This window comes from Sapajus apella, unplaced genomic scaffold (genome assembly GCF_009761245.1).
Source record: "Sapajus apella isolate SASKATOON/1434 unplaced genomic scaffold, GSC_monkey_1.0 scaffold15, whole genome shotgun sequence".
Lineage (NCBI taxonomy): Eukaryota > Metazoa > Chordata > Mammalia > Primates > Cebidae > Sapajus > Sapajus apella.
In genome coordinates, this window is record NW_022436955.1 from 18,228,982 (window position 1) to 18,249,437 (window position 20,456).

Below are 20,456 nucleotides of genomic sequence, written 5' to 3' on the forward strand. Positions count from 1 at the left end.
TACCCGCTCCTTGTAGTAGAAGGAGCTGATGGAGACCTGCTCTTTCTCACTGCGGGTGGGGCTCCCACTGTATAAACGAAGGTTCCCAGGGGCCTCTGTGCGGATCTTCATGGGCGCGATCAAGCCCGTGTGATAAGCAGACAAGGCTGACAGAGATCTGTAGTTGAAAATGATAATTATCCACACTGGCTGCAGTCCTGTCATATTTCCAAGTGGTGCTGTTGTTAGCACTTGACACCAAAAGAAGACAAAACGAGAAGATGGAAACTCCAAAAAAAGAAGTCAGTACAACTTTTAACACTGAAAAATGCTTTATCTGCAGAAGCATAGAATGCTTCTATGATTACAGGCATAAAAAAGTGAAAGAAATCTACAAACTACTAGAATAAGTGAATTTGAATACAAGGTCAAATATCTACTGTAATTCCATACATTAGAAACAAATATTTGAAAAACAAATATTTTTAAAACTCATTTATAGCAGCATTAAAACACGTCAAATACCTAGGAATAAATTTAATTTTTGAAAATGTGCATGAAAATACAAAATGTTGCTGAGAGAAATTAAAGACATAAAATGATGGAGAAATATACCATACTAGGGGATTGGAAGAGTCTATATGCTTAAGATGGCAGTTTTTTCTAAATTGAGCTATAAAGTCAACACAATTCCAATCAAAATGCAAGCAGGCTTTTTTTTAAACCTGAATAGCCAACCCGAACTAAACAAGAATAATGTAATTGGAGGACTTGACCTATCAGATTGGAAGACTTAACTATGTAAAGGTACATTATGAATGTAGTGTTGGCATAAAAGATAAATAGATCAAAGGAAAAGAGTCCAGAAAGACCACCATATATGGTCTACTGATGTTCACCAAAGTCATCAATACAAATTCAATGACGAAAGAAAATCTTTTCATCAATGGCGCTAGAACAACTAATTTTCTCTACAAAATAAAAAAACTTTGACCCCTAACTCATATTACATGCAAAAATCAATTTGAAATGGATCACAGACCTTAAATAAGGAATTTAAATCTATAAAGCTTTTATTTTTATTTATTTATCTATTTATTTTTCTATAAAGCTTTTAAAAGAAAACACAAGGCCGGATACGGTGGCTCATGCTTATAATCCCAGCACTTTGGGAGGCCGAAGCAGGCAGGTCACTTGAGGTCAGGAGTTTGAGCCACTGTACTCCAGCCTGGATGACAGAGTGCGACTCTGTCTCAAAAAAAAAGAAGAGTATTTTCATGCCCTTGGGATTGGAAAAGATTTCTGAGGCATAACACAGAAATCACTAAACATAAAAATTAAAAAGTGATAAACTGGACATCATCAAAATTAGGAAATGCTGTTCACTGAAAAACATTAAAGAGGGAGAAAGGCAAGCCACAGATTAGGAGAAAGTCAATACATACATCTAGCAAAGAATTTGCAACCAAAATAGGTAACAACCACAAATAAATAAGAAGTAGCTGTTCCCCCAAAATAGGCAAAACATTTAACAAGCACATCACAAAAAAAAGATACCCAAATGGTCAATATGCACACAGAAGCTGCTCAACATCATTCATCATCAACATGGAAATGCAAATTAAAACCACAGTGAAAAACTAGTACACTCACAACACAATGGCTAAAGTTGAAAAGACTAGCAATACCCAGTTTCGGAGTGGATACACAGCAACCAGCGCTCTGAAACATTGCTGGTGACAGGGTAAATGGCACAGCCACTGCGCACAAACTTTTGAGCAGTTTCTCAAGTTAAGCATACATTTATCCAATGACTGAGGAATTCCGCTCCTCAGGTGCAGAAATTAATACACGTTTTTTTTTTTTTATAAACATATGTATCCACGTTGCTCATAAGACCCCAAAACTGGAAAGGATGCAAATATCAACCAACAGGAACAATGAATAAACAAACTATGTTACATTCACACAATGGACATACTGACACATGCAGCAATGTGGATCAATGTCAATAACATTACATTAAGCAAAGTAAGCCAGACAAAACAGGTCATGCTGCATGATTCCATTCAATGAAGTTTAAGAACAGGTAAAACTAATCTACAATGACAGAAGTCAACATAGTGGTGTCCTCTGGGTGCTGAAGGGCTGGGGAAAGGGACCAGGAACCTTTGGGGATGAGGACAATGCTCTATATCTTAGTATGAGTGTTGGTCACCTAGCTGTACGCTTCAGATTTTTGTATTGTAAACTATCTCAGTAAAGGGCTGTCAGTTGAAAAACATTCTAATAGGAACATTTTTCCCTCTAATCCAAAGTCCAGATTATTCCTTGTTTCCCTTTGAGAATAGGGGAATGTTTTCTACTCCAATAAGGAATTGGGTGTAATGTAGGTGTTCCCTAGTACTTAACCCCAGTTCCCCTGGGGCCCAGGTCACATCGGTCTGGGTTACTGCAGAGACTGGCCACCTCTTGGCAAAGCAGCAGTGTCTGCTCACACATGTCATTCAGTTCTCTTTCTTTCTTGTTAACTCAGCTATTCATTCATAACTGACATGGTTAGGCCTTATGCCTCCTCCTCGATCTCATCTTGAATTGTAATCCCCACAATCCCCATGTGTTGAGGGAGGGACATAGTGGGAGGTGACTGGATCAGGCGGGCAGTGTCCTCCATGCTGTTCTGACGATAGTGAGTGAGTTATCGTAAGACGTGATGGTTTTATCAGACCTGACAATATCTCCTTCACACACACACTCTCTTTTGCCTGCCGCCATATAAGATGTGTCTCTTCACCTTCCATCATGACTTTAAGTTTCCTGAGGCCTCCCTAGCCATGTGGAACTGTGAGTCAATTAAATTTCTTTTCTTTATAAATTACCCAGTCTTAGGCACCTCATTATAGCAGCATGAGAATGGACTAAAACAATGACTATGCTGAGTATATTGTATCCAATGCCTTCAAGGGTTTGCAACAGGGAGGTTTGCAAGTTATTATATCTTGGCCACCAGACTACAGAACCAGAAGTCTACTGTATAATCCTAAAGTTTTAAAAACCAGTAATCATAACAGGAAACACGGAACACTTCGGATGTGCCAGGTGGTGTTTTAAATGTTTTTACAGGGACTTAATCTTCCCAGCAACTGAAGGTAGTGGGTACTATGATCATCCCCATGTTACTGTTGAAGAAACTGAAGCTGAAGTTTAGGTAACTTGCCCAAGGTCATAAAATGACAGGGCCAAAATCTGGATCTGGGCACACTGGCTCTGAAGTTCATATTCCTATCTGCTATACTAGATTGTCTATAAAGAAAAACTTTTCTTTAAAGCACAGAAAAATAATGACTAGACAGAAACATGTTCTGTTGTTAAGCAAGATTCTGCCTAAAACAGTGAAAAAGAAGTGAAGGGCTTTGACATTTTAATTTAAAACTTCCAGGCCGGCATGGTGGCTCACACCTATAATCCCAACACTTTAGGAGAGTGAGACAGGTAGATTGCTTCAGCTCAGGAGTTTGAGACTAGCCTGACAACATTGCAAAACCCAGTCTCTACCAAAAAATATAAAAATTAGCTGGGCATGGTGGTGCACACCTGTATTCCCAGCTACTTGGGAGGCTGAGGTAGGAGGATCACTTGAGCCAGGAGGTAGAGGCTGCAGTGAGCTATGATCACACCACTGCACTCCAGCCTGAGTGACAGAGCCAGATCCTGTCTCAAAAACAACAAAAAAAACTTGCACATTTGTGTTTTCCCAATGCACTGCTTATGCAATGTTTTAAAATTAAACATTGTTTGGTCATATAAGAAGTGGCATATTAGTGTTGTGAATCTACAGATGGTCTTTTTGTTATTTTTTTTACTTTTACTTCATGTTAAATTGAATAATAAAATAATTAAAAACAAATAATAATATGCTAGGAATAGGGGAAAGGCACATTTAAAAAGAATTTGCCTTGTTTTGACAATAGCTTTTATCAAGCTACTTCTAATAGTTTGGTAATAACCATAAAACAGAAATCTCAGCTTTCTTGCAATTTAACTGACTTCAGTCTTTCTCAAATAAATCTTAAAATGAGAGTTTAAAAACTCCCATTGAAGAACTAAAATTCATTGTTCAAAGACAAACTCAGTGGTTTCCCAGGTGTCTGCCCACGTCTGGCCCCGGGTACGTAGAGTGGCTTCTGTATCTCCCGGACTCACCTCGGGGTCGGCTCTGTGGGAGACACTGCCCGATGCATTGTCATGGGCCTTGTGAAATATACCAGGTAACCTGAAGAAGGAGACATCACGTGAGCATATCAGTGTCAACAAGCTGGACCTGGGAAATCCTGAGGCAGGACTAGCCAGTCTTTCTTCTATCTCTGTATACTTGAGGGTAAGGCACATTTTCATAAGCTTCAATGCTCATGATTGCAGTGACCCTTACCAGGAACCAAGGTCAGCACTCCAGGGTCCAGAAGGGAGGATGTATGTGGACTGGGCAGAGTCGTCGGTGGGACTCTAAGCCTCCCTAGCAGGGGCTGTCCCCCACTAAGAATCAGGGCTCTGAGTAAAGACCCAAATCCAAGTTCATCAGAATGAAGAAAGCTAAGACCGCCATTCTGGTGCATTAGGGTAAGTCCACAGACGCCAACTGGGCATCAGACCCTGCAACACTGCTATGAAAGTCTTGTTTGAGTTATCCGGAAATAAAAGCAAACATTTCCTGATGAAGATGTTTATACAGAATCTATGCCATTCTTAGCTGCTCCCTCTCAAAATCTAGAATCGAAGAACCAAAGAGACCCACCTGCTCCGCAGAACCTGGCCCCAGAAGTCCTAGGAAAGGGAATGTTGGCGTCCTGGTATGACCCGTAGGCAGTGGTGACCCGTGCAAATGTGGGTAAGGGAGGTGTGACGGAGTTGGGGAGTGCAAACGGGTTGCTAGAAGCACTGTCTTCCTGGTTCTGAAATTTAAAAATCCACAAACTAAAAACCACAACCTGCCTTAAAGCTGAATTACAAAATAAAGACCCAGCATTACAAAACCAGAAAACTCATGATTTTAGGGAGAAAGAAATAAACAAAAGAGTAAAGCATAAGTTGGTACGACAATTTCATGCTTCCCACCACAAAGGACTCAAGGCAGGAGACGAGCTGGCGCAGGCAGGGCTCCAGGCAGCTCTGGCCACGCTTCACTTTCTGCAGGGCAGTGTCCTTCAGGATCTAGAAAAAGCCCAAAACACAGTCAAGAAGAGGAACACATTTCTCCTACAGGCATTTTATTTTTTTTGAGACAGAGTCTCTCTTTGTTGCCCAGGCTGGAGTGCAGTGGTGCAATTTTGGCTCGTTGCAATCTCTGCCTCCCGGGTTCAAGTGGTTCTCGAGCCTCAGCCTCACAAGTAGCTGGGATTACAGGCGCCCGCCACCATGCCTGGCTAATTTTTATATTTTTAGTAGAGAAGGGGTTTCACCACGTTGGCCAGGCTGGCCTGACCTCAAGTGGTCTGCCCATCTCAGCCTACTAAAGTGCTAGGATAACAGGCATGAGCCACCACGGCCGGCCCTAACTGCCTTTTCTTCTGCAAAGTGGTCAGACACAGGGTGATGCTGGGAGCCAGGTGCAGGGTTAAGTCAAGGCTTCCAACGCAGTGTACTAATCTAATTTCTACCTCTACAGAGGTTCAAACAGGATTTATTCCTCAGCCCTGCTAGAGAAGCTTTTTCCCTAACCAAGGCAGCATACATGTGGGTACTGAGAGGGCAGCTTTTAGTAACAGAATAACTATTATTTCTTTACAGTGAATAAAGGCCCTTTTCCTCACCCCCAACACTACCCTCTCCAGGAGAAATATCAGTGCCTTAGAAGTAATACCCACTGGCCCAGGCTGAAATTGCTCTCAGTGATGTAAGACAAGAGGAACCGATTTCACTTCAGTGAAAATTATAGTATCCTTTTTGTTCTTTAAAAATATAAATCCTAACACTTTAAACCCATTATGCCTAGTGTTCCGTTACTGGAACACCAAGCTTGTGAGAGTTATTTATATCCTACTGCTCTTTTTTTATGCTACTGGTTTTTTTTTTTTTCTTTTTTTTTTTTTTTTTTGAGATAGAGTTTTGTTCTTATTGCCCAGGCTGTATTGCAATGGCACGATCTCGGCTCACTGCAACCTCCACCTCTAGGGTTCAAGCGATTCTCATGCCTCAGCCTCCTGAGTAACTGGGATTACAGGCACACACCACCACGTCCGGCTACCTTATGTATTTTTGGCAGAGATGGGGTTTCACCATGTTACCCAGGCTGGTCTTGAACTCCTGACCTCAGGTGATCCACCCATCTTGGCCTCCCAAAGTGTTAGGATTACAGGTGTGAGCCACTGTGCCCGGCCAAGGTCTTATTTTTCACCAAAAAAAAAAAATTTGCAACTTCCAGCATAAATGGATTAAGGTGTATGCTACAGACATGAACTAACATACAACACTGAAGACAGGCATATAAACTGAGCCTGGGTTATCACCATCTACATGGGGCTACTGAGCACTTGAAATGTCACTAGTCCAAACTGAGAGATGCTATTAAGTATAACATCCACAGTGAATGTGGAAGACTTAGTACAGAAAAGAAGTGTGTATGTCTTCATGAGTTTATACTGATTATATGTTAATAGGAGAATATTTCAGATACACTGGATTAAATAAAAATATTCCCAAAACAACCTGTTACTTTTTTTAGTGTAGTTACTAGAAAATTTTACAATTCCATGTGGCCTAAATATTATATTTCTATTGGACTGCACTGAATTAGAACTTTTTTTTTTTTTTTTTTAAGACAGAGTCTCACTCTCTCACTCAGACTAGAGTGCAGTAGTGCGATCTCAGCTAATGGCAACCTCTGCCTCCCAGGCTTAAGCAATCCTCTCACCTCAGCCTCCTGAGTAGCTGGGACTGCAGGCATGCACAACCACACCTGGCTAATTTTTATATTTTTTGCAGAGACAGGGTTTTGCTATGTTGCCCAGGCTGGTCTTAAACTCCTGAGCTCAAGCGATTCACCTGCCTTGGCCTCATAAAGTGCTGGGATTACAGGTGTGACCCACAGCACCCAGCCCTGAATTAGACAAATTAGACCTTTAAAGACACTTCCTAATCATATCATTTTATACTAAAAGAAAAATCTATCTTTTGAGTATGTCCAAACTAGGCAGTGAAATATTCAGATTCCAAGTTTAACATGTCAAATACCACAAGATCTAAGTTAATGGCATTTCAGAGATCCTTAAGGCACTTGAACATTTTCTGGTTCCGTAGGATAGCCCAACAAGATGAAACAATCAAGTGTCCACGACCCAAACTGGGCAAAAAAAGAGCAGCACTCAGGTTGGCCTGAGTTTGTCAGAATACTTCAGTCCCTTCACTTGTGACACTGCTCAGACTGAACAAGGTGATGAAGAAGCTCATGGGCTTTGTCATGGAGATTCCACCTGATTCACTGTGGATGAACTGATGCATCAAGTCTCTGAATCTGCAGAATTAAACACAGATGCCAGGTTGTGGCGCCTCCATCTGGACACCTGCTGTGCAGCTAGCCAGCCTGTCTCGAGGATAACACCAGTTCCCTCTATAGGATAAAATTTTTTTTATGACCTTTTACATGTTTTTTTCTAATTATAAAATAACTTTTAGCTTCAGAATACATCTTGCCTATATTTCCATGTAAATAAAATTGGATTGCAGGGCTCCTAACCTGGACTCCTAAATGAAATTGGATTGCAAATCTCCTAACCTGAGATGATGCATAGCGTTAATGAGAACTGTGGCCAGATTATATGCAATTCACATATTTATAGGCAATATTTTCAAGTGATAAGATTTTTCTGAGGAAGGGTCCATAATTTTCATTAGACTTCAAAGAAAGTCCATGACTCATAAAAGGTTAAGAACATTGCTAATACTAGAGTGTGTATGAAACAGATGACTTCTGAATCTCACTGAATGGAGTTTTCATTCTTCTTTTCTACTCAACCTAGACAAACTGGCATGGTGGCTCATGCCTGTAATCCCAGCACTTTGGGAGGCTGAGGCGGGCAGATCACAAGGTCAGGAGAGTGAGACCATCCTAGCTAACAGTGAAACACCATCTTTACTAAAAATACAAAAAATTAGCCAGGCGTGGTGGCACATGCCTGCAGTCCCAGCTACTAGGAAGGCTGAGCCAGGAGAATCGCTTGAACCCAGGAAGCAGAGGTTAACAGTGAGCAGAGATTGCGCCACCGCACTTTAGCCTGGGCGGACAGAGACAGACTCCATCCCAAGAAAAACCTAGACAATGATGCAGATGCAGAATAGCAAGAAGAATTTGGGAACCCAGACCCCCACCTTTAGCAGCTTAGCTTTCATGGTGGACGTGATGGTTGTGGGGTTAATGAACTGGAAGGAAGGGGCAGCGTTGTTTGGGTACTGCGCAGGGAACTTCACCAGCATCTTGACACGATGGCTGCTGCAGTGCACAGACACTGTACAGCTCCTGTCTGCCGCATCCATCTGCAACAGACAAATCCACAATTGTTTTGGTGACAAATCACAAAGCGTCTTTCGACACAAGTGCATTTAACTGAACACTCCATGATCCTAGTAATTGGGTGAAGGGATAGAGTCTACAAAGACAAATTTGTGTGCAAGACAATTAGTTTTCAAAAAGATTCTTAAATTTTCATACCAATGTAATAAGCTCAAAGTATTCTTTTGTGTGTGTGTATGTGAGACACGGTCTGACTCTGTCACCCAGGCTAGAGTGCAGTGTGGCAGGATCTCAGCTCACCGCAACCTCCACCTCCTGCATTCTAGTGATTCTCCCACCTCAGCCTCCCAAATACTGGGACTACAAGCATGCGCCACCATGCCTGGCAAATCTTTGTGGGTTTTGTTTGTTTTTGGTAGAGATGGGGTTTCACCATGTTGGCCAGGCTGGTCTCAAATTCCTAACCTCAAATGATCCACCCATCTTGGCCTCCCAGAGAGCTGGGATTATAGGTGTGAGCCATCACAAAGTTCAAAGTATTCTGACTTGAACAAAGCTTCCTCCCAAAGCTGTGGGGTAGAAACTTGTTATATTTATTTTGAGATGAGAAAATAAAGCAGGAAAAAGTTTAATACCAGAGTCAACTTAAAAAGTGCTCCTGGGAAAATCCAGAGGGGAAGAAAGTAGACTGGGGATTGCCAGGGGCTGGGAGAAGGGGAAATAGGGAGTAACTGTCATGGGTATGACATTTACTGTCATGGGTATGTCATTTCATGCAAATGATGAAAATGTTCTGGAATCAGACAGTGGGAATGGCTGCACAACTTTGTGAATATACCCACAACCACCAGATAATACACTTTAAAAAGGTATATTTTGGCCGGAGCAATGGCTCACGCCTGTAATCCCAGCACTTTGGAAGGCCAAGGTGGGCATATCATCTGAGGTCAGGAGTTTGAGACCAACCTGGCCAACATGGCAAAAACCCCATTTCTATTAAAAGTATGAAAAAAAACTAGCTGAGCATGGTGGTGTGCACCTGTAATCCCAGCTGCTCAGAAGGCTGAGGCAGAAGAATCGCTTGAACCCAAGAGGCCGTGGTTGCAGTGAGCCATGATTGCACCACTGCACTCCAGCCTGGGTGGAAAGAACAAGACTCGGAAAAAAAAAAAAAAAAAAAAGGTGAATTTTATAGTATGTGAATTATATCTCAATTATTTTGTTTAAAGTACTCTCAAAGAAAGGAATCAAGGCCAGGCATGGAGGCTCACACCTGTAATCCCAGCACTTTGGGAAGCCAAGGTGGGCAGATCACCTGAGGTTGGGAGTTCAAGACCAGGCTGACTGATCAACATGGAGAAACCCCATCTCTACTAAAGCTACAAAATTAGCCAGGCATGGTGGTGCATGCCTGTAGTCCTAGCTACTCAGGAGGCTGAGGCAGGAGAATTGCTTGAACCCAGGAGGCGGAGGTTACAGTGAGCCAAGATCCTGCCATTGCACTCTAACCTAGGCAACAAGAGCGAAACTCCGTCTCAAAAAAAGGAATCAAGATCTTAAACTAGATCACTAGGTATCCACACTGTCCTCAAATGGGACAAAAAGAGTATAAACTGACTTGATATAGATCACTATTTCAGCAAAGAACGCTTTCTATCTTTTGATTTGTGTTGCCATCTAGAGACAGCAGCTGGAGTAAAGTGAAAAGAACCACACACGTGGGAAATCTGGAGACTCGGATGCACATGTTATTTCTTCCACCAAATAGCTGCTGACCTCAGACAAATCATTTCTTCTCTTGATGTCTCAGTTTCCTCAACTGTAAAGTCAGGCTAAAAGCACTTACAGCAGACTTGTTTTAAAGGCCCCATGAGATAGTTATGTAACAGCACATACCCCTTCCTGCTATTCATTATATTTGGGTGAAGGAAAAACTAATCAAGCTTTAAAACTCCTTCCTGGAGAGATACTCAATTTTCTGAAGCAAAGAGTTTCGATACTTGCCCCAAAGGAAGAGTAAATGTTCCATAGGCTAAGTGAATAAGGAGGTTTTGCTTGCCTTCTTACTGTGAATCTAAATCCCTCAGCCTGTGAGGGAAGACGGCACGGCACGGCACGGCACGGCACGGCACGGCACGGCACGGCACAGCACAGAGCACCCTGGAGGGGCTGGAGGACTGGCTTCCCAAGTCAACTCTGCCCATAACCTCAGCAGCAACTCCTGCCAAAACACTAAGCCTCCCAGGTTTAAGTGTCTTCCTCTATAGTAAAATGTGATGTTGAAGCATCTAAGGAGGAGCTAAGACACATGAGCATCAGGTTCTCCTTTGGCTGAGGAGAAAAGGTTCTCCTTTTGAAGAAAAGAATAGGATTAAGGCCGGGCGCGGTGGCTCAAGCCTGTAATCCCAGCACTTTGGGAGGCTGAGGCGGGTAGATCACGAGGTCAAGAGATCGAGACCATCCTGGTCAACATGGTGAAACCCCGTCTCTACTAAAAATACAAAACATTAGCTGGGCATGGTGGCGCATGCCTGTAATCCCAGCTACTCAGGAGGTTGAGGCAGGAGAATTGCCTGAACCCGGGAGGCGGAGGTTGCGGTGAGCCGAGATCACGCCATTGCACTCCAGCCTGGGTAACAAGAGTGAAACTCCGTCTCAAAAAAAAAAAGAATAGGATTAAGAAGAAAATCTGCATTCCTTTTTTTTTTTTTTTTTTGTTTGAGTCTTGCTATCACCCAAGCTGGAGGGCAGTGGTGTGATCTTGGCTCACTGCAACCTCTGCTTCTCAGGTTCAAGTGATTCCTGTGCCTCTGCCTCCTGAGTAATTGGAACAACACCCACCACCACACCTGGCTAAGTGTGTGTGTGTGTGTGTGTGTGTGTGTGTGTGTTGGAACAACACCCACCACCACACCTGGCTAAGTGAGTGAGTGAGAGAGTGTGTGTGTGTGTGTGTGTGTGTGTGTGTGTAGCAGAGATGGGGGTTTCACCATATTGGCCAGGCTGGTCTCGAACTCCTGGCTTCCTGGCTTCAAGTGATCCACCCACCTGGGCCTCCCAAAGTGCTGGGATTACAGGTATGAGCCACCGCACCTGGCCAGAAAACCCAGGAAATAAAAAAGCAAGCAGACAAAGTTCTGTTAAAGCTGTGAAGCTGTTTGCTAACTGAAATCGTTGCTGAAATGGTTCCCTCTCCCACAAACTGCCATCTGCCAACATGAGACACAGTTGATTAAACTAAGTACCTCCACATTGACATTCCGGATTTGTACATTGATCAGGGAGAATTCCTGCTGCAAGGTCTGAGGCAGTCCCAATTGATCTGATTTCCTCTCTTCCAGGAGACTGCTAGGGGGATCTTCCTTTAGGGCTAGCAGTAGAGAGAAGTTCAATGTTGGAAAGCATTTTTGAAAGTGAATCAGGGAATAGGTCTGGGGTATCTGCCACATCTCTGCAATGCGTAGAGTGGCACCTCACCTAAGACGTTAGTTTGACAAATTACCTTCTTCCTCCCCATGGCTTGCATTGTGCTGGTGATCTGTATCTTCAGCATGCAGGGTCTTCTCGGGTTCCGGCAGAAGAGAAATGCTCTCAATGAACTCATCGACACCATCTAATATGTCATTTGCACAAAGCTGCAACAAAGAGGGGAAGATGTAGTTCCAGGGCAGTCAGTGGAAAAGATCGTCATGTCTGATTAAAGAGTTAAAAATAGGAATGACAAAGGATAGAGATGTGTCAGCCAAGAGCTGACATAATCAAAATAGATTTTACCCATCACCAGCTTTCCCTGGTTAAACACCCAGGATAATAGGCCCTATTATTCAGCCCTGGAAATTTTTCATCATGTTCAAAGTTTATGCAAGACTCAGAAAAAAAAAAAAATTACTTTTAACTCCAAGGCTTGATGGAGTTATTCAGCTAATCCAGGAGCAAAAATATCATAACCGGTTGGGCATGGTGGCTCATGCCTATAATCCAGGCACTTTGGGAGGCTGAGGCGGGCAGATCACCTTAGGTCAGGAGTTTGAGACCAGCCTGAACAACATGGTGAAGCCCTATCTCTACTAAAAATGCAAAAATTAGCCAGGCATGGTGGCAGACGCCTGTAATCCCACCTACTCAGGAAGCTGAGGCAGGGGAATCACTGGAAGCCAGGAGACGGAGTTTGCAGTAAGCCAAGATCACATGGCTGCACTCCAGCCTGGGCAACAGAGAGAGATTCCATCCCAAAAAAAAAAAAAAGAAAATCATAACCTCAAGGCATTTGGTGCAAATTGTACCTTTCAGAGAAAACAGATTGAAAATGCAATAAGGTAATGAGATTTGACCAAAATACTCGAGTGACTTCATACTAAGCAGTGTTGGCATTTTTATCCAGTATTTTCTATTCATTCTGTGCAAAGCAGTGTCCCAAGTGCTGTGGGAGATGCAACACAAGTTAGACACCTTCCCACTGTCAAGAAATTTAGCCATCAAATGGGGAGCAGACAGAGCAATATGATAAGGCAGAGCAGAGCAAGAGTCACAAAAGCAGCTCATATCAGGTACTACTGTGGTTCGTGTAAGAAACAGATATCATTTATTGGGAAAAAATTATAAACAGCTTCATAGAAGTGGTGCTGTTGATGGATGCAGAGGCCTCTAAGCATTTGCAGAATGCCAGGGTAGGCTTTTTTTTCTTTTTCTTTTTTGAGATGGAGTCTTGCTCTGTCACCCAGACTGGAGTGCAGTGGTGAGATCTCAGCTCACTGCAACCTCTGCTTCCTGGTTTCAAGTGATTCTCCTGCCTCAGCCTCCTGAGTAGCTGGGATTACAGGCATACGCCACCATGCCCAACTAATTTTTTTGTATTTTTAGTAGAGACAGGATTTCACCATGTTGGTCAGGCTGGTCTCAAACTCCTGACCTTGTGATCCACCCACCTCGGCCTCTCGAAGTGCTGGGATTAAAGGCATGAGCCACCACAACCGGTAAGGATAGATTTCTTAGCACATTTAGAAAAGAAAGAAATGAACTCCACAAGCCACAGGCTCAGGAAGCTACTAATACTATCTTGTATTAGAATAAGGGGGGAAAAGACATTTAGACCCTGGCCTTAAAGGCTGAATACTGAGGTTGGTTCTTAAAGACCTCAAAGCCTTGGTGTGGCACACACCAGCCACTCAGCCAACCAGTAAGTATTTATTAAATGTCTATCTTGCCAGGTACAGTGGCTCACATCAGTGATATCAGCACTTTAGGAGACCAAGGGAGGCGGATTACTGGAGGTCAGGAGTTTGACACTGGCCTGGCCAACATGAAACCCTGTTTCTACTAGAAATACAAAAATTAGCCAAGTATGGTGGTGGGCAGGCCTGTAATCCCAGCTTCTTGGGAGGCTGAGGCACAAGAATCACTTGAATCCAGGAGGTGGAGGTTGCAGTGAGCTGAAATCTCGCCACTGCACTCCAGCCTGGGAGATTGAGTGAGACTCAGTCTCAAAAAAAAAAAAAAAAAAAAAAAAAAATGTTTAGCCTGTAATCTCTAATTTCCACAAATCCTGAATCTTACACTTTCTAGTGGATCCAGGTACATTTCTCCACCATAGCACTCAATACATACCCTCTGCATCTGGGAATCCACCCGCCACATTCTCAAGGTCTGATCCCGGGACCACGTCACCAGTTGATAGTCCTTGGACCCTAGAAATCATCAAATAAGAATCCTGGAAATTCTTCTGGATTCAACATCCACTTTGCTATAGGTTGAAATGGAGTGAGATTCATCCATCCATCCAACAACATCTCTGCTATGCCAGGCACTATTCTAGGTACCAGGACTACAGCATGAATAAATTAATGTCTATCTTTATAGATGTTGCATTCCAATGGTAAAAACAGACAAATAAATATAAAACATCCGGTAAGAACAACTGATACAAAAATAACACACGATAAGAGGACAGAGACTGACAGTGGAACTATTTTTAGCTAGAACTCCCCAAGGAAGTCACATTTGAGCAGAAACTTAAATGAAGTGAAATAATAACTGGCAAATTAGCAGGTAACGAGCAATGCTGGGATTTAATGTCACACTAAACTTTCACCTCTGCAAATGTTCTTCCTTTTACATACTCTTGAGGAGCTGAAGATGAACACATTTTTGCAAAATGGATTGTTTCAAATGCATCATAGCATCTTACCATTCCAAAGAATTTTTTGGTAAAGTGATGCTTCTCTTTGTAAAACAAATCATCAATCCTTAATGTTCTTAATTGACTGAATCACATTTTCATTTTAATTCTGGTCAAAGGGAAATTATCCTGAGAAGGTTCAGGGTGCTTTATGACATAACTTCATGAAAATCAGAATATCTGGGGGCAATTATGCAGTATCTAGAATCTCCTTCATGGCCACCTTCAGAAAGCAAAGAATTCAGAAATAATTTCATCCAATTTCTTAATTTTATGGATGGGGAAACTGAGGCAAGAGAATATGATCTGTTCAAGGTCACAGAGTGAGAGGGCAGGAAAATGAGGGCCAGTTCTCTTCTTTATCGGTTACATCTCTGCATCACCAACTCCAACCAAAAATTCACTCCTCAATATTTCATATATCGCTAGGCACGGCCAGCCAGGGAGCAATTATCCTGAACCATAGCTTGTCACAAGTGGCACCATGCCCCACGTCCACATCAACAATCTTCTGACCCTACATCTGGCCTCTTTTCATGCCCCTGACTTTAAGGAAAAGGTAATATAACTCCTTTCTAAATATTATAAATTAATTCAACCCCTCAACCTGTGCCTCCCCTGCTGGTCCCAAGGGGCCCTTTGCTTCCCCAGCTCCCGGTGTCTTCTCTCTGCCTTCCAACAGAGAGGGCGGCAGCCTCTGCCAACTGGCTAATTCTGTGTCTTGACTTTGAGGGTAACTTCATTCACTAAACTGGTTCTTGCTGCCCCTGTTTATGCCACCCTATGACCTGACTTCTCTCCTCAATTCACTTTTGGAACTCCTTTTTTTTTTTCTTTTTTTAAATTTTGAGACAGGGTCTCACTCTGTCGCCCAGGCTGGAGTGGAGTGTAGTGACAGAGTCTCGGCTCACTGCAACAAGCTCCACCTCCTGGTTCGGCCAATACTCCTGCCTCAGCCTCCTGAGTGGCTGACATTACAGGCACGCACCACCACACCTGGTTAATTTTTTATTATGTGTATGTGTGTGTGTGTGTGTGTGTGTGTGTGTGTGTGTATGTGTGTGTATATGTATGTATGTATGTGTGTGTGTGTATATATATATATATATATGTAGAGATGGACTTTCACCATGTTGGCCAGGTTGGTCTTGAACTCCTGGACTCACATGATCAACCTGCCTCGGCCTCCCACAGTGCTGGGATTACAGCCATGAGCTACCACACCAGGCCTGAAACTCCTTTCTTAATGATCATATGGCTTCCTATTTGGTCAGTTAAATGCGTTTCTCTTAAACTGCATTTTCATCTGTCAGCAACACCTGAAACCAACGATTACCGCCCGCCTCAGGAGGCATCCTTTTCCCCTGGCCACAACATCCTGAGTCTCTTCCTAACTCTTTAAGAAATCCTTCCCCACAGTGAAAATCAAAGCATGAAGTGGTCCAATAAAAACAGATAACTAGCTGGGCGCGGTGGCTCAAGCCTGTAATCCCAGCACTGTGGGAGGCCGAGGCAGGTGGACCACGAGGTCAAGAGATCGAGACCATCCTGGTCAACATGGTGAAACCCCGTCTCTACTAAAGATACAGAAAAAAAAATTAGCTGGGCATGGTGGCGCGTGCCTGTAATCCCAGCGACTCAGGGGGCTGAGGCAGGAGAATTGCCTGAACCCAGGAGACGGAGGTTGCGGTGAGCCAAGATAGCGCCATTGCACTCCAGCCTGGGTAGTAAGAGCAAAACTCTGTCTCAAAAAAAAAAAAAAAAAAAAAAAAACAGATAACTACCAGCCTGGGAAACTGGCAAAACCCAACCCCTACAAAAAAGTACAAAAAATCAGCCCAGCATGGTGGTACACTCCGGTAGATCCAGCAACTCAGGGGGCTGAGGTAGAAGTACTGCTTGAGCCCAGGAGGTCGAGGCTGCAGTGAGCCATGTTCATGGCACTGCACTCTAGCCTGCGTGACAAAGCGAGACCCCATCTCAAAAAAAAAAAAAAAAAATGATGAGACGAAGACATGGCAGTGAAAGTAAACTGGAACAACGTTCAGTCGAGAAAGAAGTAAGATGAAGATGGTTCCCAACTTACAATGGTTCAACTTATAACTGTTTGGCTTTAGGATGGTGCGAAACTGTCACAATTTTAACATAATATACAGTATTCAATCAATTATATGAGGTATTCAACACTTGTTTATAAAATAAGCTTTGTATTAGAGGATTTAGCCCAAATGTAGGCCAATGTAAGTGTTCTGAGCATGCTTAAGGTAGGCTACTTAAGCTATGATGTTCAGTGAGCTAAGTGGGTAAAATACATTTTCTTTTTTTTTTTTGAGACAGAGTCTCGATCTGTCTCCTAGGCTGAAGTGCAGTGGCACAACCTCAGCTCACTGAAACCTCCACCTCCTGAGTTCAGGAGATTCTCCTGCCTCAGCCTCCCGAGTAGCTGGGACTACAGGCACACACCACCATACCCAGCTAATTTTTGTATTTTTAGTAGAGATGGGGTTTTGCCATGTTGGCCAAGCTGGTCTTCAACTCCTGGCCTCAAGTGATCGACCCGCCTCAGCCTTCCAAAGTACTAAGATTATAGGGTAAACCACCATGCACAGCCTAAAATACATTTTCTACTTATGATATTTTCAACTTACAAGGGGTTTATTGGGACATAACCCCATCTTAAGTAAAGGAACATCTGAACAAAAACACATGCATAATAATTAAATTTGTAGGCAGGGCACAGTGGCTCACGCCCATAATCCCAGCACTTTGGGAGGCCAAGGCGGGTGGATCACAAGGTCAGGAGATCGAGACCATCCTAGCTAACGCAGTGAAACCCCATCTCTACTAAAAATACAAAAAATTAGCTGGGCATGGTGCCACACACCTGTAGTCCCAACTACTCAGGAGGCTGAGGTAGGAGAATTGCTTGAATCCGGACCTGGGAGGTAGAGGTTGCAGTGAGCCAGGACTGCGTCACTGCACACCAGCCTGGGTGACAGAGTGAGACTCCATCTCAAAAAGAAAAAACAACTAAAAACAGGCAAACCTAAACTGTGTTTAAGGATTCATGAATAGGCAGTGAAACCACAAAGGAAGAATCCAGCAATTGCTATCATAAGCATCAGGGGCATAATGCTCTGGGGGAAGGGAGGGGATTGTGATCAGGAAGCTTCGGGGGTCCTGGCATTGTTTCATTTCTTGCCCAGTATGGTAATTACACACATTTCCACTTTACAATTATTTGTTAAACTGTACATGTTCTAAGTAATTTTCAAATACCTGACATATTTCACAGTAAAAAAAAAAATTTTTTTTTAATTTAAACTTGTATTTTAGGTTCAGGGGTACATGTGCAGGTTTGTTACACAGGAAAACTCATGTCACAGGGGTTTGTTGTACAGATTATTTCATCACCCAGGTACTAAGCCCAGTACCCAACAGTTATTTTTTTTGATCCTCTCCCCGGCCCACCCTCCACCCTCAAGTAGGCCCTGTGTCTACCATCCCCCTCTTTCACAGTTTAAAAAAAAAAGTTAAATAGTAACTTGTAGTCAAACTTTTGCTACTGGCCAAGCAGTTCCAACTTACACAACTCAGCCCATCAGCTTAAAGACAACATGGATAACTGAAAATGGGTTCCTAAAAACTTTATTTCCATCCAAAACTACAGGTCAAACCCTGCCCGCTGGACTGTGAGGAAATCACATCATCTGTTTTCCATGGCAAAATGCAAGCGATTAAGTTCAAAGCCAAAACCCATGCATGAAATTGGCGGGATAAACACCAGGCAGCCTTATGTTTCTGGAAGCAAGAGAGTTTTCGGAAATATAGATGGAAAAGTCAACAGGATGATCAAAAGAGTCTCTTGAATAAATATCCTGGAAAAAGTTTGTGAGAGTCACAAACAAGCTGGGACGGGAGTTGATGCTCTAATCCCACTAGAGACCTTTCCTGGGGCCCTGGACAAGTCATATCGCTCGACCTGCCTGGCTTCCCATGTGCAATATGGAAACACAAACAAACAAACTTGTGTTCTGCCAAACACTTGGCGATATGATCATAAGAAAAGACAGGCTGCATCTAAACTTGCATGGTGAGTTGATAGGGAAACTGAGGCTGTGGCTTCTTGACTCCCATTACACTAGGACCCTGCATGAATGAGGGCCAGATCGTGAAGCTGGAATAACAACGCCCCAGCCCCTCAGTGGCCACATTTCTTGCTTGCTCTGCATCTCCACCTCATCCTCGTGCCAGATGTGCTGGAAGCAGCTCCATCTGGAGCTCTGTCAATTGATGTGGCAGAGGCAAAGAGGGCGTTTAACTACCCATCAGACCCTCACCTTTCAATCCAGGAAAGACTGCATCACTTCTGCTCATAGGTCATGATCAAAGCAAGCCTATCAGCCAAATTTGTCTTCAAAGGGCTGGGAGGTAAAATAGCACTACGTGCTTGTGAACACAGCAGAGAGTATGTAGCAGGCAGCACTAATGACCACCTTGGGTCTCCCTCAACAACAGCGTGGCAAGGGCCAAGTGCCCTGAACTCTGCTTTCCATCTCTTACTGGAGCAGATCTCCTCCAGGCAAGAGACTACGCTGAAAATCAGAGAAGAGGACAGCATTTGGAAGAGAAGAGTAGCCTTATATCGTCGCTTTACCCACCTATGATGAAAGGCTGCAACAGCCCTGGCTGTCTGGTTCCTGAAGCCCAGCTCTGTCTGTGTCTTCCTTACTGGACTCCATGGCAACATTGACTGGCACTGCTGTGACCAGAGCTCAGAAGGAAAGCCGGCATCAGGCCTCTCGCACTCACCTTCCTTCTGCTTCCTCCACTGGAACTCCAGCACCACATCGTCATGCCCCACGAAGGTGTGGACTGGGGTGTTCAAGTCAAAGACATTCCACAGGAGAAGGCTGTTTTCCCTCCGCAGCTGGGGAACCATCACGGTCACCAATCCATTGCTGAAAGGCTACGGCAGAGAAGAGAAAAGCAGGTGATCAGGTTTTTTCAGGGAAAATCAGCTGAGTCTTGAGCTTCCAAATCTTGAATTCTTCCTAAGTAAAATAAATGAGATAACGGAAGGCCCCAACTCATCTGGAGAAATTTTTGCCAAACACCGTAAGCTGAACATTGCATCTACTTTTCTCTTTGCTTATGGAAGGGACCACAGCAAGTAAAAACTCAAGCTGAGACAAGTGCTTGAGGAACTTTGAAAATTCTAAAATAAGGCTGGGCATGGTGGCTGACACCTGTAATCCCAGCACTTTGAGAGGCCAAGGCAGGCGAATCACAAGGTCAGGAGTTCGAGACCAGCCTGGCCAACATGGTGAAACCCCGCCTCTACTAAAAATACAAAAAATTAGCTACGCATAGTGGCAGACACCTGTAATCCCAGCTACTGGGGAGGCTGAGGCAGGAGAATTGCTTGAACCTGGGGGGGCGGAGGTTACAGTAAGCAGAGATCCTACCACTGTACTCCAGCCCAGGTGACAGAGTAAGACTCAGTCAAAAAAAAAAAAAAGGCCGGGCGCGCTGGCTCACGCCTATAATCCCAGCACTTTGGGATGCTGAGGCGGGTGGATCACGAGGTCAAGAGATCAAGACTATCCTGGTCAACATGGTGAAACCCTGTCTCTACTAAAAATACAAAAATTAGCTGGGCATGGTGGCACATGCCTATAGTCCCAGCTACTCGGGAGGCTGAGGCAGGAGAATTGCTTGAACCCAGGAGGCACAGGTTGCGGTGAGCCGAGATCGCACCATTGCACTCCAGCCTGGGTAACAAGAGCGAAACTCCAT

General features: G+C 43.7%; 1 protein-coding gene across 9 annotated transcripts in view; it reads right to left on the bottom strand.

The window, feature by feature from the left end:
- Window positions 1–20,456, bottom strand: part of WDR59 (WD repeat domain 59) — a 107,782-nt gene that overhangs the window by 24,985 nt on the left and 62,341 nt on the right. For all 9 annotated transcript variants that reach the window (XM_032284445.1, XM_032284444.1, XM_032284452.1 and 6 more), the window contains 9 exons: window positions 19,470–19,626; window positions 14,087–14,166; window positions 11,985–12,117; window positions 11,728–11,852; window positions 8,341–8,505; window positions 5,092–5,187; window positions 4,772–4,928; window positions 4,183–4,252; window positions 4–157 (listed from right to left, as the gene is read on the bottom strand). In XM_032284445.1, coding sequence (XP_032140336.1) covers window positions 4–157; window positions 4,183–4,252; window positions 4,772–4,928; window positions 5,092–5,187; window positions 8,341–8,505; window positions 11,728–11,852; window positions 11,985–12,117; window positions 14,087–14,166; window positions 19,470–19,626 — 1,137 coding nt within the window. The remainder of the gene's footprint in view (window positions 1–3; window positions 158–4,182; window positions 4,253–4,771; window positions 4,929–5,091; window positions 5,188–8,340; window positions 8,506–11,727; window positions 11,853–11,984; window positions 12,118–14,086; window positions 14,167–19,469; window positions 19,627–20,456) is intronic.